At 43.4% G+C, this 17,543-nt stretch overlaps 1 protein-coding gene across 1 annotated transcript in view; it reads right to left on the bottom strand.

The window, feature by feature from the left end:
* The window catches only part of SLC9A4 (solute carrier family 9 member A4), a 117,741-nt gene that overhangs the window by 38,192 nt on the left and 62,006 nt on the right, over positions 1–17,543 (bottom strand). Inside the window, 2 exon segments of the mRNA XM_029604833.1 lie at positions 1,792–1,862; positions 10,051–10,137. Of these exon segments, the coding sequence (XP_029460693.1) occupies positions 1,792–1,862; positions 10,051–10,137 (158 nt within the window).

Genomic DNA, 17,543 nt, shown 5'->3' with positions numbered 1-17,543 from the left:
GGAGTAAGACTATAGGGCGTGGGATTTTTGGGATGGGAGAGGGGTCAAGAGCAAGACTGCTGGGGAGTGGGGGATCTGGAAGGGGCGAGGGGGCTTGGGAGTAAGACTACTGGGGAGTTGGGTGTCTGAGAGAGGATAGGGGAGGAAATGTTGTGTGTCTGAGAGAGGATGGGGAGAAAAACTAGCCTGGGGTGTTGGGTGTCTGAGAGAGGATAGGGGAGGAAAACTGCTGGGGTGTTGGGTGTCTGAGAGAGGACGGGAGGAAAACTGCTGGGGTGTTGGGTGTCTGAGAGAGGACGGGAGGAAAACTCCTGGGGTGTTGGGGGTCTGAAAGGGGAGAGGGGGTTGGGACCAAGAGTGCTAGGGAGTGGGGGGAAGGGGAGCAAGTCTGTGTGGGAGAGAGAGCATGCATGTAATGTTTGCGGGCGAGAGAGAGAGAACTTGTGTATGAGAGTGAGAGGACATGCATGTGTGTATGCGTGTGTGGAAAAGACAGAGAGAGCATGTGTGTGGGAGACAGAGAAATCATGTGTGTGGAAGACTGACACCACTTCCTCTCTGCCTGATAATCCATGATAATTTTAGGGCTTCTAAAAATCAAAAGTTCAAGATATGGATTACACAGGATTCTTTAAAATCCTTATTAGTTTTAATGGGTGTTATTTGTTGTGTTATTTGAAATATTTTATTGATCTTTGGAACGTTTGTATGTGAGTTTTTAATTTTTGAATGCTATTCTATTTGTTTCAAATTATTCTTTATATTGGTATGGTTTTACTAATTTTATTGTTTTATGAGAAATGGTAATGCTTCTGTTTTTCCATTGTTGCAATTCATATAGAATTTGGCTTGTTGTAGTTTCCTGTTCAGTTTTTGTCTGTACATTTCTATTTATATTTTATGGTCTCTTTATTCTGTATTTGAGGGTCTATCTGTGTTTTGCATGTGTGACTGAAGTGAGGTGTTCCAATAGTGTGTAGTTTATATGTAGGGATCTATAGCAGCTTGGCTTGTTCTGTTTTCCTAATAGGGGGTATATTACTATTTTAGGCCTGGTGCAAACATTTGCAGTGTTAACTTTCATAAGTAGAGTTATTGCTGTTTGAGTGCTGGCAGTTAGTGTTTTGATATGGAAAGTTTATTGCATTGTAATTCTGTTTTCTTGAGGCTCTCTGAGGGTCATGCCCATCCCCCAAGACCCATAACAGTAGGCCCAATACCGTATAGGTTCCAAGTGCCTCTTGCATTTTTTGCGGGGTTTTCTGGTTGGCACCTCAGCAAAACATGTAAATATAATACACATATTGTAAGTGATATTTTTACCTCAGAAGACTGTGCTTTGAACGTCCTTTTTCATGTAAAATGTTATTATAAATGCATAAAATGTAATTGTATGCAAGGAGAGTGTCATGGGGGTGGAGGGCAGCTAATACCTTTGCACTGGCCGTGGGCAGTACTGTACAAACATTTAACAGAGCCTTCCAACTCGTGGTGTCATGTGTTGTGTAATGGATGAGGACGCAGTTTTTCACTTGGCCACAGGCGCTACATGGCCTGGCTACGGCTCTGCTATAATGTCACTCCTCTTAGTTGTTAAAGTTGCTTTCTTGATGCCTTTCCAAGAACGTGTGAGTGAAATGGATTGATCTAAGTTGGATTAGTCATGAAAATCTAGCATTGCAATATCTTGTATTTCTTCTTTAATGTGCAGGTTTCATATTCACAGTATGAGTCAGTTTTATATGCACTAACATATACTTTGTTTAATGCTAAAAATTACAAAGTGCTTACTTCTGTCTTAATTGATAGTGACCCCAGTGCCCACACACATCTTCAATTCCAACCTTTAGATGATCCATTAACTAATGGAAAAAAAAAATGGAAAAAGTAAATAACATATTTTCATGCCAAGAATCAGAATCAATACCAAGATCACTATTTGGGCAAGCTTAATGGTCCATCATCAGTACTAAATATTGCTATGGAAGTGATGCAATTAAATCTGCAATCTAAACTCAATTTCTGCACCCAGAATTTGTGAAGCTGGAACTCCCAATGTCAGACAAGAGAACCAGATATCTTTTAGCAGCGAGGTAGGGTATCCTTTGGGAAAATATGCCCCACTCATGAGAAATAGTGCCTAAATGTTTCTGCTAGTCCCTTCCCTTGGTGATAATTCTGAATCTTCAGCAAAAGTGGGCAAGTCTTCTGGGAGGTGGGGGATAGGCAGAGAGATGGAAATTGTAGAAAATAAGAATTAGAGTGAAATCAGCAGAATACACACACACATTGTGCAAAACAGCTATTTTCACACAATCACATTTTTATATTCAATAAATGATTGTTACAAGTAAATATGAATTAAAATATTTTTAGCAGAAAAATTATAGAAATATTAATATATATGAGCATTTGTTGCAAATGTCTGCATATTGTTAGGGTTGGAATATCATGTGAACTATAAATCGCATGCTTTGTCAAAACTGTGAAATAATGCGTTAGTGACTAATAACTATTCATTAAACTTTGTTAGTTCCTAAAAATTATCTCCTGGTGGGCCATGTACTGCCTGGTGGTTTGTTTGGATTGCAGAGTTTTGACACCCAATAGACCCCTTTATCCTAGATGGATCATCATTTAGTCATTAAACCTTCAATACTGTTATGCATATGAGGTACCTGTGCCCATGAAGAGTATGTGATTGGCAAATAGCACAATATAAATATAGCTATTTCATTAACTACATTAGGGATGCACATTTGTTTTAAATGAATAAGGAATCCAAACTAAATCAGGCAGATTCATTTCAGATTTTGGAAAATGAATACAAATGGCTAGTGTCTCAAAAACCAATGAAAACATTTTGTTTGCATTTGATTTTGTTTCCTATTAGAGTCTATGAGACAAGCAAAACTTCAAGGGTTTCTTTTTTGTCCAGGCAGCTAGCACACTAACCCTAGATTCATCAAAAAGTGTTGTTAATGCATTGATAACAAAAAGGAGCATGTTTATGGACATTTTTTAATTACTGCACTATGTGGTAACTTCCCTGCAATAATCCCTAGTTTTTGCATCTTGCACAGAGAGAAGGAGAGAGAGAGAGAGAGAGACTAATTCTAAGGCTGCCATAGAACTCAACTATTTATATCTCTATAGGAGGGCCATCTAATAGGTCGAGGTGAGGTGTTGGTGGTTTAGGGTTTAGCGACCACGTTTGCATGCTGAGTTAGTCGTACGAAAAATACAGTATATCTTGGTGAAGATTTAACGTCATTTGGAGTGAGGAATGTCTCTCAAAAGATTTAATTTCTACTGTGTTCTCTTACCCTAGCTTGATGGACTCTATAACAGGGTACCATCTAGGGATGTGCTATTGGCCGGCCCCTGTCACATGGTAGGAGCACTGGATGGCCTGCGCCATTTTTAAAGATGGGACCTCTGTTTTCAGTTTTTATTTTATCCGTGTTTAACATCACATGAACAAAAAATAGGAACGATCAGTGGGAAAATAATGGCTTAGTTTTCCTTGTAAATAGCATTTTTCTTCTTGTTGTAATAAACAATACATTTCTGGGAAAAATAAAAACTGAAAATGACGGTCCATGAATGCAATGGTTTGCTTTTATTTAGATGTATATAGCTAGATAGATATAAAATGGTGTCATCTGTAGGAAAAAGTCTGTAGCCATGCACTACCAGCCGAAGCACACTTAGGCATAGGCAGGCACTCATTGGGGTAGGCACTGGCTGTACAACAGAGTGACACTCTTCTGAACAAGAGAGTGTGTGCCTGTGTGCACTGCTGCCTCTGCATGTGTGTGTGCACATGCTGTGTAACAGTTACCACACTGGTGTGTATGTGTCTCTATATCTGAGAATAGCTAAAAGAGGAATATGCATATGAACACACTGCTTGTAAAAGACAACACTGTTCCATAGGCAGTGGGCATTGGGTCAAATTTCCATCATGCCACAGGAAATGCTGTGGTAATGGCAAAGGTAGAGAAAAGGTTTTGTCTCCTTTTGGAAAGGCACCTCAAAGTGAATATCCCAGTACATCTGGTAGGCCTAGTAGTACTATAGAAACATAGAAATGACGGCAGAAGAAGACCAAACGGCCCATCCAGTCTGCCCAGCAAGCTTTCACACTTTTTTTTTTCTCATACTTATCTGTTACTCTTGGCCCTTATTAGTAACTTTTTGGTTCTAGTTACCTTCCACCCCCGCCACTGATGTAGAGAGCAGTGCTGGAGCTGCAGCTAATCTAACTTAGGCCTGGATTTATCAAAATGCGGTAAGTACCACATGCGATAGCAAAAGGGGTGTGTTTTATGCTAATATAGCATTTATCGCTAATTACCTGTGCGAAGAGCTAAGTTAGTGCAAATTGTGATACCCTTTTCAGATTCTGCGATAAGTGCTGACCTGTTGTATTTCCTGCATTCAACCACTGGGGGACCATTGTTAATGGTCCCAGCCATGGGGGGGGGGGGGGGGGGGAGAGAGAGAGAGAGAGAGAGAGAGGTAGAGTGTCCATCAAGCTAGGTTGAGAGAACCTTGCCCAAATCTCATCTTGGAGTGAGTTTCCTCACTCCAAATGTCATCAAATCTTCATGAGACCTCTTCGTAGGTGTCGTGTACAATGTCAAAGTGGCCCCTAACCCCCTACACGCTTACCTAATCCCCACCTCGAGTTACTAGGTGGGCCTACCATAGGGATACAAATACCTACCTATGGGCATGACATTCTGGCCAGGCTGGCTCTCTCTCTCTCTCTCTCTCTCTCTCTCTCTCTCTCTCTCTCTCTCCCTCCCCCCTTCAATTCACCTGAAATAAGCCTAAGCAATCCAAAGAGGTATAGTTAAAATCAGTGTTACAGACAGGCTAACCCAGCCCACTCTCTGCCCTTAATGCATGCAAAAATGCCTTATCACATTTTGATAAATGACCCGCTAAATTGGTTAGGGGTAGTAACTGCTGCAATAAGCAAGCTTCTCCCACGCATATTTGTTTACCCAGCCTGTGCCATTCAGTCCTTGTTGGTTGTTGTCTGAATACAATTCCTCTTTTCTTTATTCCCAGTGAGTTGCGCTGGATATGTATTCCAAGTGAAGTATCAGAGCAATGGTGGAGTCGCATTGACAGTGAGAATGTTTATTGAATAAGGGTATTAATCTCCAGGTAGTAGCTGTCATTCCCGCAAGCTACCCCCATGCCTCTTCATTCACATCCTCTAGACTTTTATGGATCCACTAGGAATGTGCAGAGGGACCGCATACGTTACATTTGGTATTCGTATTCGTCGGGGGGCAGATACGTGGCATTCGGCAAGGGGGGGCCCGATCTGTTCATGCGTTCCATTCTTATTCATTTCCTGGCTAAAATTTAATTAACTATAACCCCCCATCCTCCTGACCCCCCCCCCCCCCCAAGACTTGCCAGAACTCTCTGGTGGTCCAGCGGGGATTCCAGGAGCCATCTACTGCACTCAGGCCATCGGCTGCCAGTATTCAAACTGGCACGATAGCCTTTGCCCTTACTATGTCACAGGGGCTACTAGTGCCATTGGTCGGCCGCTGTCACATGGTAGGAGCAATGGCCGGCCGGCACCATCTTGTGCTCCTACCATGTGACAGGGGCCGACCAATGGCACTGGTAGCCCTTGTGACATAGTAAGGACAAAGGCTATCGGCGCCATTTTCAATACTGGCAGCTGACAGCGTGAGTGCAGTAGATGGCTCCCAGACCCCCGCTGGACCACCAGGGAGTTTTGGCAAGTCTTGGGGAGGTCAGGAGGGTGGGAGTTTTGTTTAAATTCACTCCTTTAGATGGCTGAATAATTCGGTGAAGATTTGTTGTATTCGTGGGAATCGCGATACGTTTCGCTTCCCCATGAATACAACAAATATGGCCCTATACATTGCGGATTGCCAATATGTTGCAAACAAATGCACACCCCTAGGATCCACAGTATTTATCCCACATCCCTTTGAAATCCTTCATAGTTTTAGTCTTCACCTCTTCCTCTGGAAGGGCGTTCCAGGCATCCACCAGCCTCTCTGTGAAGAAATACTTCCTGACATTGGTTCTGAGTCTTCATCCCTGGAGTTTCAAATCGTGACCCCTGGTTCTGCTGATTTTTTTCCAATGGAAAAGGTTTGTCATTGTCTTTAGATCATTAAAACCTTTCAAGTATCCGAAAGTCTGTATCATATCACCCCTGCTCCTCCTTCTCCCAAGCTAGAGAGATTTTTTTTTCTCGTGGGAAACAAGGCAGCATAAAAAATGAAGCTAAATCAGGAAGAACATGAGCTGCCGCCTGCCATTGTTATCTCTGTTTCTAAAGTGCAGAGCAGGAGAAGGCAGAGAGACTGAAGGGTGGTATTGGCACTGGCAGTGGGGGACCAAAGGCGAGGTCTGACTCTGTACTAAGAATGGAGCAGCCAAACACAGCGCAGCGGTCCTTCAAGAAAGTCCTAATTCAGAGGAATCATGTCATAGACTTTCTTAATATGAGGAGAGAGAAGAGCTAATAGCTGGGGAGAACTTGGGAGTGTAGATACTGGTATGCTGATCTCTGTAGAGCACTGGTTGGTAGCAGAAGCACAAAGCAAAGCTGCTGGGGCAAAGATAATCCCCGTGAAGAGGATAGTGATAGCTGTCTTTTTGCTCTTGGTCTGTCCTTAACCCCAGCCCTAGCAGTGGAAACTCCCAAGCCTGAAGAGAAGGAGATAGCTGAGGTATGGGGTCACATAACAGCAAAAGAGGATCCATGTTACACAGAGTGCGTTCACTGTTGTAAGACCATCAATAGAGGCATCATGCAAATAGTGGCACGTTGCATGATGTGAAAAGGGAATATCCTTTAGTATGGTGCTGAGGGGAGTGCTCTAGCCTTTGGACCCAATCTGCCAGTCAAAGAAACAGCAGCAGCAGCAGAAGCAGAAGGAAAGCATTAGAACATGAAAGTCAATCTCCCAAGCCAACTTGCTGGCCTCTTCCTCCAGTGAGATGATAGGAAATTAACCCCCAACCCCAGGTCAGTGGCAAGCTACCATGGAGCAGATGCGGTGTGTCACTACCTCACTATCTCATAGTAGGAGGCAGGCAGCGTCAAAGGTGGAGAAATGATTGCCCTGTATGACCAGCCCTTGCAGCTGGAAGAGAACATGGGATTTAAGTGGCTAATGCAGCTGTTAGCCCCTAATTACAAATTTCCCTCTCAGACAACATTTAGCAGGCTTTCTGCGCTGTGCTCACATGCTGGTGATGGAGAGGAATTTTATTATTAATTGTTGTGAAGCAAAGATATGTTATTACACCCCCCCCCCCCCCCCCGATGATCTATTATTTTCTTGTCCTGCCTTATTCACTCAACTGTGTATGTTTTTATTGTACCCCACTCTGCACATAAGAAAGATGGGTAATAAATGCTTTTAAATAAATAAATATTCATTTCACTAACAACATCTGGATCAGCCAAAATGCTACACGTGCCTATCTAGCCTTGGCACAACAGTGGTAACTGTGCGAGGCAGGGGCGGCAGCTCTAGTGGGAGACCAGCAGCAGGGTACAGGCTGAGCTGCACTCGCAGGTGATGGATATCAGCCGTACCTTGGCTCCTTAGGTGCTTTGTGGTGTTCATGCCACTCTTGGTGCCATTTGTTGCTCTGTAGGTAGCTAATGGTCTTTCATCATCTTTTAAAAAGAACTGTTCCACAGGCATGCACTCACTAGGGTAGACATGGGCAGTGCAGTAGGGGGGCGTGTTTTTTTAACAAGAGTGTGTGCCTGTGTGCACTGCATTCTCTGCCGCTGGGTGTGTATGTGTGTGTGTGTGTGTGTGTGTCAGAATAGTGAGTAAGTGGACTATGCATACTAACATTACTAGTAAAAGGACAAACCCTTTTCACAGGCAATGCCAGTGCTGCTGCTTCACCTCTTTCATTGTGCCTTGCTATGTTCATGCCACTCTTACTGCTCTTTAGGTGCAATGTGATGCACAACATGCCACGACTGTTGCTACCCTTTGCTCCTCTGTTGGCACCTTGGGTCTTCATACCGCTTTTATTGGTGCCCTCATTTGGAGCTTTGCTCTTGCCACTGTGGGTGGCTGCTTTGCGACTCTCATGGTGCTTTTGGGTCTTCATTCCACTGTTTGCACGTCTTTGGCCTTCTATCAGTACTTGGGGTATTTCCTGCCATTTTTGGTGCTTTGTTCACTCTCTAATGGTGCCTGGTCTGTCGATGCCACTCTTGGTGCTGCTTTTCAACTCTTTTACAGGCCAATGCTTATATCATGCGCTGAGCCTAGCACACAGGCTAACAAACTTAGTCGTGAGTTTTGGACAGGCTAGGCTACCACCCAATGCAATAAGGGGATTAGCGCATCCAAAACGTGCGTCCAAACCAGCGCATAGCTAATAGAGCTCATCACATGCTTGATGCACACGTTTTAACACAGAAAACGCTAATCCCAGCGCTGGCATTTTTACACACTACGAGGCCTCTGAAACCCCCCCACAAAGCCACCAAAATACTGCTTTTCTTTGGTTCCTTAGTATTATCCCAGTACTAAGTAGGAAGAACCACAGGAAGGGGCATGAAAAAAACAAATCTTGCCAGCGGTCAGGTTAGGGAAATGGACACCCATTAATTGAGCGTCCATTTTTCTAACCAGCGCACAGCCACTTCTCCTGGGCGCCCGATGCCTTTTTTAGTGTGACCCCCTCATTTAAATAATGCATCGTGTGCTCAGGAGAGGTGGCTGCTGGGTGCATGTTAGGAGGGTGGGTGCTCAGTCATGAGCACCCTTTTTACGCAAGCCGATATCGCATCAGCCGGTTAGTAGTGCATTGGGATGGTCATGCCACCATTGTTGGTGCTCTTTACTGCATTTCATCCCACACGTATACAGTTGGTTCTATTCATTACACAAGTGCTTCTCAACGCTGTCCTGGAGGCACACCTCGCCAGTCTGGTTCTCAGGCTTTCAAGAAGCAATGTGCATGAGATATATGTGCAGACATTGGAGAAACAATATATACAAATCTCTCTGATAAATATCGATTGTCCAGAAAGCCAGATCGTTTAGGTGTGTCTCCAGACTAAGTTGAGGAAAACTGGTTTAATGAATACGACCCAACTGTGTAAGTATCAGCTGAAATAAAGTAAGGAAGCATTAGATCACTGAGTCAAGCATCTAAAGTAATACCAGATAAATGGGAGAAATAATGGGCTTTTTATTAAAAAGGACTAGTATTTCCTACACTTTGTCCATGGAAAAGATTGTTATTGAATAAGACCAAATATGTCAAAGAAAGCAAGAAAAACATTATTTTTTAAAAGCTAGTATATAGTGAGGATTCAGTAGTGATTGTTTTTTTAAACAAAAGACTTAATGCCTGATCATATATAGTATACTAGCCGTTAAGCCCATAACAACGGGCTACATTTAAAAATTTGTTTTCGGTCCATTTCCTTCCCACTCCCTCCCCCTCATTCTCCCTCCCCCCCCCCTCACCTCTCCCCTCTATTCTCCCTCCCTCCCTCTCACCTCCCCCCCTCTATTCTCCCTCCCCCTCTAGTCTCCCTCCCTCTCACCTCCCCCCTCTAGTCTCCCTCCCTCTCACCTTCCCCCCTCCCCTCCCTCTCTCCTCCCTCTCTCACCCTCCCCTCCCCCACTCCTCCTTCCCCCTCCCCTCAGCTCACTCTCTCCTCCCTCCTCCCCTTCTCTCAATCCCCTCCCCTTTCAGCTCATCCACAACTGGCAGACGGAAGATCTCCGGGGCGGGGGGCCCTCCCTCCCTCGCGCGTGCCACCGCCGCCGCTCCTGCTCCTCGCTGCCACTCCTGCGCTTCCCAGCCCCATTTTCTTTTCAGGCACGCACCGCTCTGACCGACGTGCTCCACTGCGCATTTGCGGGCCGGTCAGAGCCCATTTATAAGGTAGATAGTATGGGACACTTTTGTAAGCATATACTTAATCAGTGTGCTAACATTATTTTTGTGGGCGATACTTCTGCTGCTTAGATTTGCAGTGCAACTTACCCGTATGTGAATTTCTTCATTAATAGATTGCATTTTGTTGGTCTTTTTAACACCCAAATATCTGACAAGTGGTCCAATCGTTATTCCCTGCATTTAGAAAAAGAAATTCAGTGAAACGTATGGAGGGAAGAAAAGACAAACTAGCTACAAATAAATATTGCATTTGGTTAGCCAAGAAATATGTCAGTGCAATGGCAGTGTGTTTTAAACAGATAAATACATCCTGTAACAAGAACATGTGTCAACTGTTCACAAAGCTGAAGTTTCCTTCTTTGTTACAGAAATCTTCATGGGCTTATGATCCCCTAACCTAACCAATGGCAGGGCAGCTTAAATGACCTAGTGTTTGATGACACCAGAATGTGCTCTGAGATTACAACAGAACTGGACTAAACTGGTCTATTTCTCTACACAAAAGCAAGATAAATATACAAACAGTGATTCTAAGTGTAGGAGATGCCAGGGGACACATGATAATTATGACCCAGGGAGTGGGACCCAGGGTACTTTACCATCTGAAGGAAATTGAATGCATGCTTCAAAAGTGGTTAGGCAGAGACAGACAGAACAGCACGATGACTTCATAAGTCCAGATACCCTGTTGGAAAACAGGGTAACAATTTGAATGTCCCTGTTGTCCACATAAGCTTTACAGTTCTTTGTTAGTACTCTTAAACGTGCACTGTATGTTAGGTACTTCAAGAGTGAATGGTCAGGCAACACATTTCCGATGAATGCAAGCTTCCAGGCAGAAATAAAAGAACATCCCTGAACTTCTACTGATCTGTGCTTCAGAGGTAACTGCCTTTCTAAGCTATCAGACAAATAGGCTGGTGCAATAACCTGTGCATTAAGAGCCTGCACACAGAATTTCAGCGCACAGTTTAAATGCACAGGTCATTTTTTTTTTAACTCCCACTGCAGTAAGCTAATGCTATGCTACTTCATCAGGAATTAAAATGTGCGCACACCGAGATAAAACGTGCGTTCAGCACAGGCCGAATGCACGTTTTAACTCGAGGAGGGGAGGGCTGAATAGGAGAGAGAATATAGGATAAATCTTCAGGTTCTTATGGCCTGGATTGGCCACTGTTGGAAACAGGATGCTGGGCTTGATGGACCCTTGGTCTGACCCAGTATGGCATTTTCTTATGTTCATTTTCTTAGGATAAATTAGGAGCACAGCTTTGGCTGTGCTCCTAATTTATCTGGCTATCTGGCCACGGTTAGGCTTAGAAAATAAATGCACTGTGGAGCTGTTGCCCTTGTCCTTGCAGCTGGGGGGAGGGGAGAGAGCCCTGTTGTGGATTCAGAAACTTTACTCCACATCTGACCAGAAGTAAAGTTTCAAGAAAATGTGTGTTCGGCCCAGCTCACCGCTGTGCATTGAGAAGGAATGCTTAATGGCCTCATTTGCATTAAATTTCCACGCGAGTCCGCCATGCTGAGCACACATTTTTAAACACACATTTTGTGCAGGTAAAACTCTTCCCTGCATCGGAAGTTATGTTTATTGGCACAAAATGTGCGTTTTAGTGTGGGTAAAACTGCATTCACCTGAATGCATTGGCCTGACAGATAGAAGGTATTTCATTCTGCTGTATGTAGTATTAACAACACACTTTATTACTTTGATACATGCAGAACTCTCTATATAATATGCAATGCAAGGATACGAAGAGAAACACCAAGGAGATATTTAACAACATATAATCATTAAAACAGAAAACAAGATTTATTCCAGAAAGCAATACATATCCGAAGTAAAATAGATTTTGTAAAACCTAGACATGAAAACCAGTGACTAGAGCAGTGTTTCTCAACCCAGTCCTTGGGCCACACTTAGCCAGTCAGGTTTTCAAGAGATCCACAATGAATATGTATGGGATCAATTTGCAGACAGTGGAGTGAATGTAAATCTATCTCATGCATGTGGATCTCCTGGAGACTGGGTTGAGGACCCCTGGATGAGATATCGAAGAGCCTAGAAGGAGCCTCATAATTCAAAAATGATCCACATCTGCAAAATCACAGGGGAATGCTGAATTGCAGATTAATTGGTGGATTGATATCTAGTACCTTTAATAAATAAGCACGTATACATTCGGTATAACAATGAAAAGGTTTTGTGCATGTAAATGTGTTTACCCACGTAAAAAAACCACAGTTTTATTGCCCCCTTTTACAGGGTAAAAGAGGGGAAGGGTTAGATTATGGGAGGGAAAATGCACATGAAGATGCTGTTAACTAATCACTGCATGCACTTTTCCAGGGCGTACTGCTTTAATGCTTTAAGGTAGGCGCAAAGTACACGGGTACACTCAGTACAAGTGGTGTGCATACCCGCCCTCAGTTTCAAAGGGAAACACTGTAAGGAATTTCCACTTGAAAATGAGCCTGTGAAGTACCCATGGGCCCACAAGCTCCCTGTACAGTACCTATGGGCCCACAAGCTCCCTGTACAGTACACCTATGGGCCCACAAGCTCCCTGTACAGTATCGTCATTGGCCTCCTAGTGCTTAAGGATATTTGAATCAGATAGAGGTGTTAATTTTAGACGTCGATGTGCAAACAAATATGTGAAAGTACTGGAAATTTCTCTCTCACCTTTTTTTTTTACCCCTCTCCTTTTTATTTTTTTTTTTTTATAAAGGATGATGATAATTCAGAAAGAACACAGAGAATGATCATGATCCAGAAAGAAAGCCATTTAATGGATCATAAAATTTGAATCGGTCTATCAGGATGAGGATGGAGTGTTCTGACACAAATTGTGTTCCCAGCTGGGTACGCTGCATCTTGCTCTCACAAATTGTGAGATAAAGCGTAGTATGAACATACCAAGGCACAATGAAAGCAGTGAAGCAGCAGCAGTGGGATTTCCTGTGAAAAAGGGAGCCTTTTTACTAGTAATGTTAGTATGTGCAGTCCTCTTACACACTACTCTGACATACACACACACACACTTAGGCACACAGGCACACACTCTCTTGTTAAAAAAACAAAACAAAACACGCCACCTTACTTTACTGCCAACATCTGACCCTGGTGAGTGCATGCCTGTGGAACAGATGGTGATGAAACACCATTAGCCACCTACAGAGCAACAAATGGCACCAAGCTTGCGGCAGAGCAAATCATAACCGGTTAGCGGTGAAATGATAATATATCACCAAAAATGAGAGATTCCCACTGGCGGCCAATTTATCAAAGATCCCAGTTTAAAATTTTAACAATTTATAAAGCTATTTATTTATTTCAAAGCACATTGTTTAGTTAGATTTTGTTGTGTAATCCATCTCACGCTCTGTGGTCATCTCCTCTAGGGATGTGAATCGTTTTTTGACGATTTAAAATATCGTCCGATATATTTTAAATCGTCAAAAAATCGTTAGGGCCACGATACAATACCAATTCCCCCGATTTATCGTTAAAAAATCGTAAATCGGGTCGCTGCAGCTGATATTACCTACCGGGACCTTTGGAACCTGTTTGCCTCCACTTGCCTTGCGGGACCTGGAAGCCGGGGGAGGAGCCGGGTGAGACGATATAAAATCTCCGTCTAACCGGCGCACCGCAGCCGCCGGCGCACTGCCAAAGCCGCGCGCGCCTAAGGGGCGCGCGTGGCTTTGCCTGGCTTAGCCTGGCGAACCTGGCCCTGGCAAGGAATCCTTTTTTCATTCCAGCTGCAGCCACAAGAAGCGCTGAAAAGGAACGGTCTCAATTCTTAAGTGTTCATTCACAAAACTCCTGGTAAGACTCTTATTGAATATATATATTTCCTTCATATTGGGTAATTTTGCTATCTCTTTGTAAATGCCACATACAAAGAGAAAAGCAAAACTGAGAGATTATTCGTCTACCCCAGAGAGCTTGACTCAACCCAAAATAGAGGACTGTTTTGCGAGAACTCCTATAATTACCCCAGAAGGGGGTGCCGCTGGAGGGGTTGACAAAGAGCAGGGTCTCCCCACCCAGGCACATGAAATATCACTGACCCCGGGGGCGCCAACAACTCCTGAGCCACCAGCTGGTCCTCGAGTGGGGATTTCACTTGGAGGAGATCCCATACTCAAAATGGATTCTTTATCAACAAGTGATCAGAGAGGAGCAGTTGGTTCAACTAGCTTCTCAGAAAGTTCACAGCTGGGCTCTATGGAACAAAGTGGAATTACATCTCCATTGGAGGGAGGGACTGGTAATATCCAGGAAGGACTCTTGGCTGGAATTTCTGTTATTACTCCTAAAAGTTTTACTCTTGGAGAAATAGGAAATATGCTGGTTTCCATGCAGAAATCAATAAACAACATTGTTAATACATTGCAGGAAGTGCTAAATAAGAATGTGGTCCTTCAATCTAAGATTGAAAAAGTTGAAGAATCTGTAAATTCTGTACAACTTAAGGTAGATAAAATGGATAAAATTCAATTGAATTTAATAAAATCTGAAAAATCCCATTTTGAGAGATTAGAAGTATTGGAAAATCAGGTGAAGAAAAACAACTTGAGGATATTGAATTTTCCTAAGACTGCTTTAATAAATCCAACAGATTTATTTAAAAGTTACCTAGTTAATATCCTGAAATATACAAAGGAAGCAATACCAGCTATTGCAAGAATATACTACATCTCTCAAAATGAGGAAATGAAAAAACAAGATAAAGATAACCAATCTGAATTAGATTTGTCAGAACTGCTAGAAAAATCTTTTGAAACCTGTATAAATACTAGAGCTACTCTCATAGTACAATTCTCTTTTACATCTGAGAGAGATTCTTTGATGAGAATATATTTTGGGCACCAAAATGATAAGTTTTACGGACAGGTTATTAGGATCTTTCCGGACATATCATATACAACAAGGGTTAAAAGAAAAGAATTTTTGGCGTTGAGAAGTGAAGCTCAGAATAAGGGAATAAAATTCCTATTAAGGTACCCATGTCAATGTATTGTCATTAGTCAAGGGAACAAGTATATTTTTTCACAGGCAAGCCAGCTAAGACAATACCTGGATACCCAGTCCCTAAGTGCTACCAATGAGTTGGTTTAAAAAATGATATATAGGAGGAAATGAAAATTCTTTGTGTCTTATTTCCTTTTACTATCTGCTCTAAGACTGTTTAAATTTCCAGCTCTTCTTTTGCTTGATTTTAATTTCCTGGATGGATATTCACAGTTTGATTTAAGATTAAGTTGTTAAGTAATTCCTAGATGAATATTTCTTAAGAACTGTGTAATGTATTAATGAGACATGAAATAATAAATAATAAAATTAAAAAAAAAAAATCGTAAATCGGGGGAAGGGGGAAGGGGGAGGGCAGGAAAACCGGCACACTAAAACCCCCTAAAACCCACCCCCGACCCTTTAAATTAAATCCCCCACCCTCCCGAACCCCCCCCCCAATGCTTTAAATTACCTGGGGATCTGGCAGTGGTCCAGAACGGCGGCGGTCCGGAACGGCCCCCTCAATAGAATCGTGTTGTCTTCAGCCGGCGCCATTTTTCAAAATGGCCGCCGCAAAATGGCGGCGGCCATAGACAAAAACGATTCGACGGAGGAGGTCGTTCCGGACACCCGCTGGACTTTTGGCAAGTCTTGTGGGGGTCAGGAGGCCCCCCAAGCTGGCCAAAAGTTTCCTGGGAGTCCAGCGGGGTTCCGGGAGCGATTTCTCGCCGCGAATCGTTTTCGTACGGAAAATGGCGCCGGCAGGAGATCGAGTGCAGGAGGTCGTTCAGCGGCGGTACCGCTGGACTCCCAGGAAACTTTTGGCCAGCTTGGGGGGGCCTCCTGACCCCCACAAGACTTGCCAAAAGTCCAGCGGGGGTCTGGAACGACCTCCTCCGTCGAAACGTTTTTGTCTATGGCCGCCGCCATTTTGCGGCGGCCATTTTGAAAAATGGCGCCGGCTGAAGACAACACGATTCTATTGAGGGGGCCGTTCCGGACCGCCGCCGTTCTGGACCACCGCCGGATCCCCAGGTAATTTAAAGCATTGGGGGGGGGGGGGTTCGGGAGGGTGGGGGATTTAATTTAAAGGGTCGGGGTGGGTTTTAGGGGGGTTTAGTGTGCCGGCTCACGATTTTAACGATTTTTCACGATAGTTTACACACCCAAACGGCAACAATACGATTCCCTCCCCCTCCCAGCCGAAATCGATCGTTAAGACGATCGAGGACACGATTCACATCTCTCAGCATTTCCATGCAGTTCTTGAGTTTTGATTGATTGCAGGAAACTAGAGTGAAAGCTTTTTCCATAGCAGGCCTGAAGTTATGGAATAGTTTACCTGCTAATATCCATGAAGATCATGATTCTTTAAAGTTTTTGAAAAAAGTAAATGCGGTATTATTTATTTCTTGATTGTGGAAAAAAAGTTAGCGATTGTAGCAACTATTGGTGCTGTTTGTTGTCTATGGCAATGGTTCTCAACCTGGTCTTTAAGGACTGCCTGGCCAGTCTGGTTTTCAGGATACCCCTAATGAATATGCATGAAATATATCTGCATGCATTGGCTTCAGTGTAGGCAATTACATCTCATGAATATTCATTTGGGATATCCTGAAAACCAGATTGGCCAAGTGGCCCCTGAAGATCAAGTAGAGAACCATTGTCTATGGTATTTATGTAATGTATTATGTTTGCTATTTTTACGAATGAAGGTAGAATCCATGTTGAAAAATATAATATAGATATAAAAAAATATTAAATATAAGATTGAATACATAAAACACTTAAGGGGAATTTTAAAAGCCCTTCATGTGCCAAAGCTGGGAGATACGTATTTTGGGTCAGCATGCGCTGCGCAGATTTTAGGGAGCGAGCGAGTACGCGTGTATCTCCCAGTACGCGCACAAACCAAAAAAATTTAAAAAGGGGTGTGGCTGGGGCGTTCCGGGAAGTTGCCTTGAAATGTGCGCGTAAGTATTTATATGCACACGTGGCGCCAGGGTCCCCTATTGCGTAACTTTACTTCTGCTATGGATGGTGTGTAAGAATAAAACTACTAGGCGAGTCAGCGGGGTTTTAAGGGTCTTGGGTAAAAAGGAGGCTACACAACAGGGGATTAACTGGGAACAAACCGGGAAAAAGGGCATTGGTGCGCATTGTTTTTAAAATCCCCCCCCCCCGTTGTTGTGGTAGATCTGGCATTTATGCGCACATGCACACATCCCTATAAAATTGTGCACACATGTATGTGCGTTCAGACGATTTTATGCCATGCATGCATATATGTGAGCATATGTTATAAAATGGCTGCGGCCATTCACGCGAGCTGCCCTACATATGTACATGTACTCTCACGCAGCTATTTAAAACTTTACCGAACCCATGGGAAAGAGATTAAAGGCAGGAATTGGGTAGAGTATGCAGGAAAAGGAAAATGGGCAGACTGGATGGGCCTTGAGGATAGTATCTGCCATTATAAGCTAAGGCTATTTCTAGAATTCCTTTGGAAAATGTTCCTGTTTGGGAAAATAAAGAATGCACTTAT

This window comes from Rhinatrema bivittatum, chromosome 5, assembly GCF_901001135.1.
Source record: "Rhinatrema bivittatum chromosome 5, aRhiBiv1.1, whole genome shotgun sequence".
NCBI classification, from domain to species: Eukaryota; Metazoa; Chordata; class Amphibia; order Gymnophiona; family Rhinatrematidae; genus Rhinatrema; species Rhinatrema bivittatum.
Note: the sequence above shows the minus strand (reverse complement) of the source record. Positions and strands in the feature narration are given on the sequence as shown.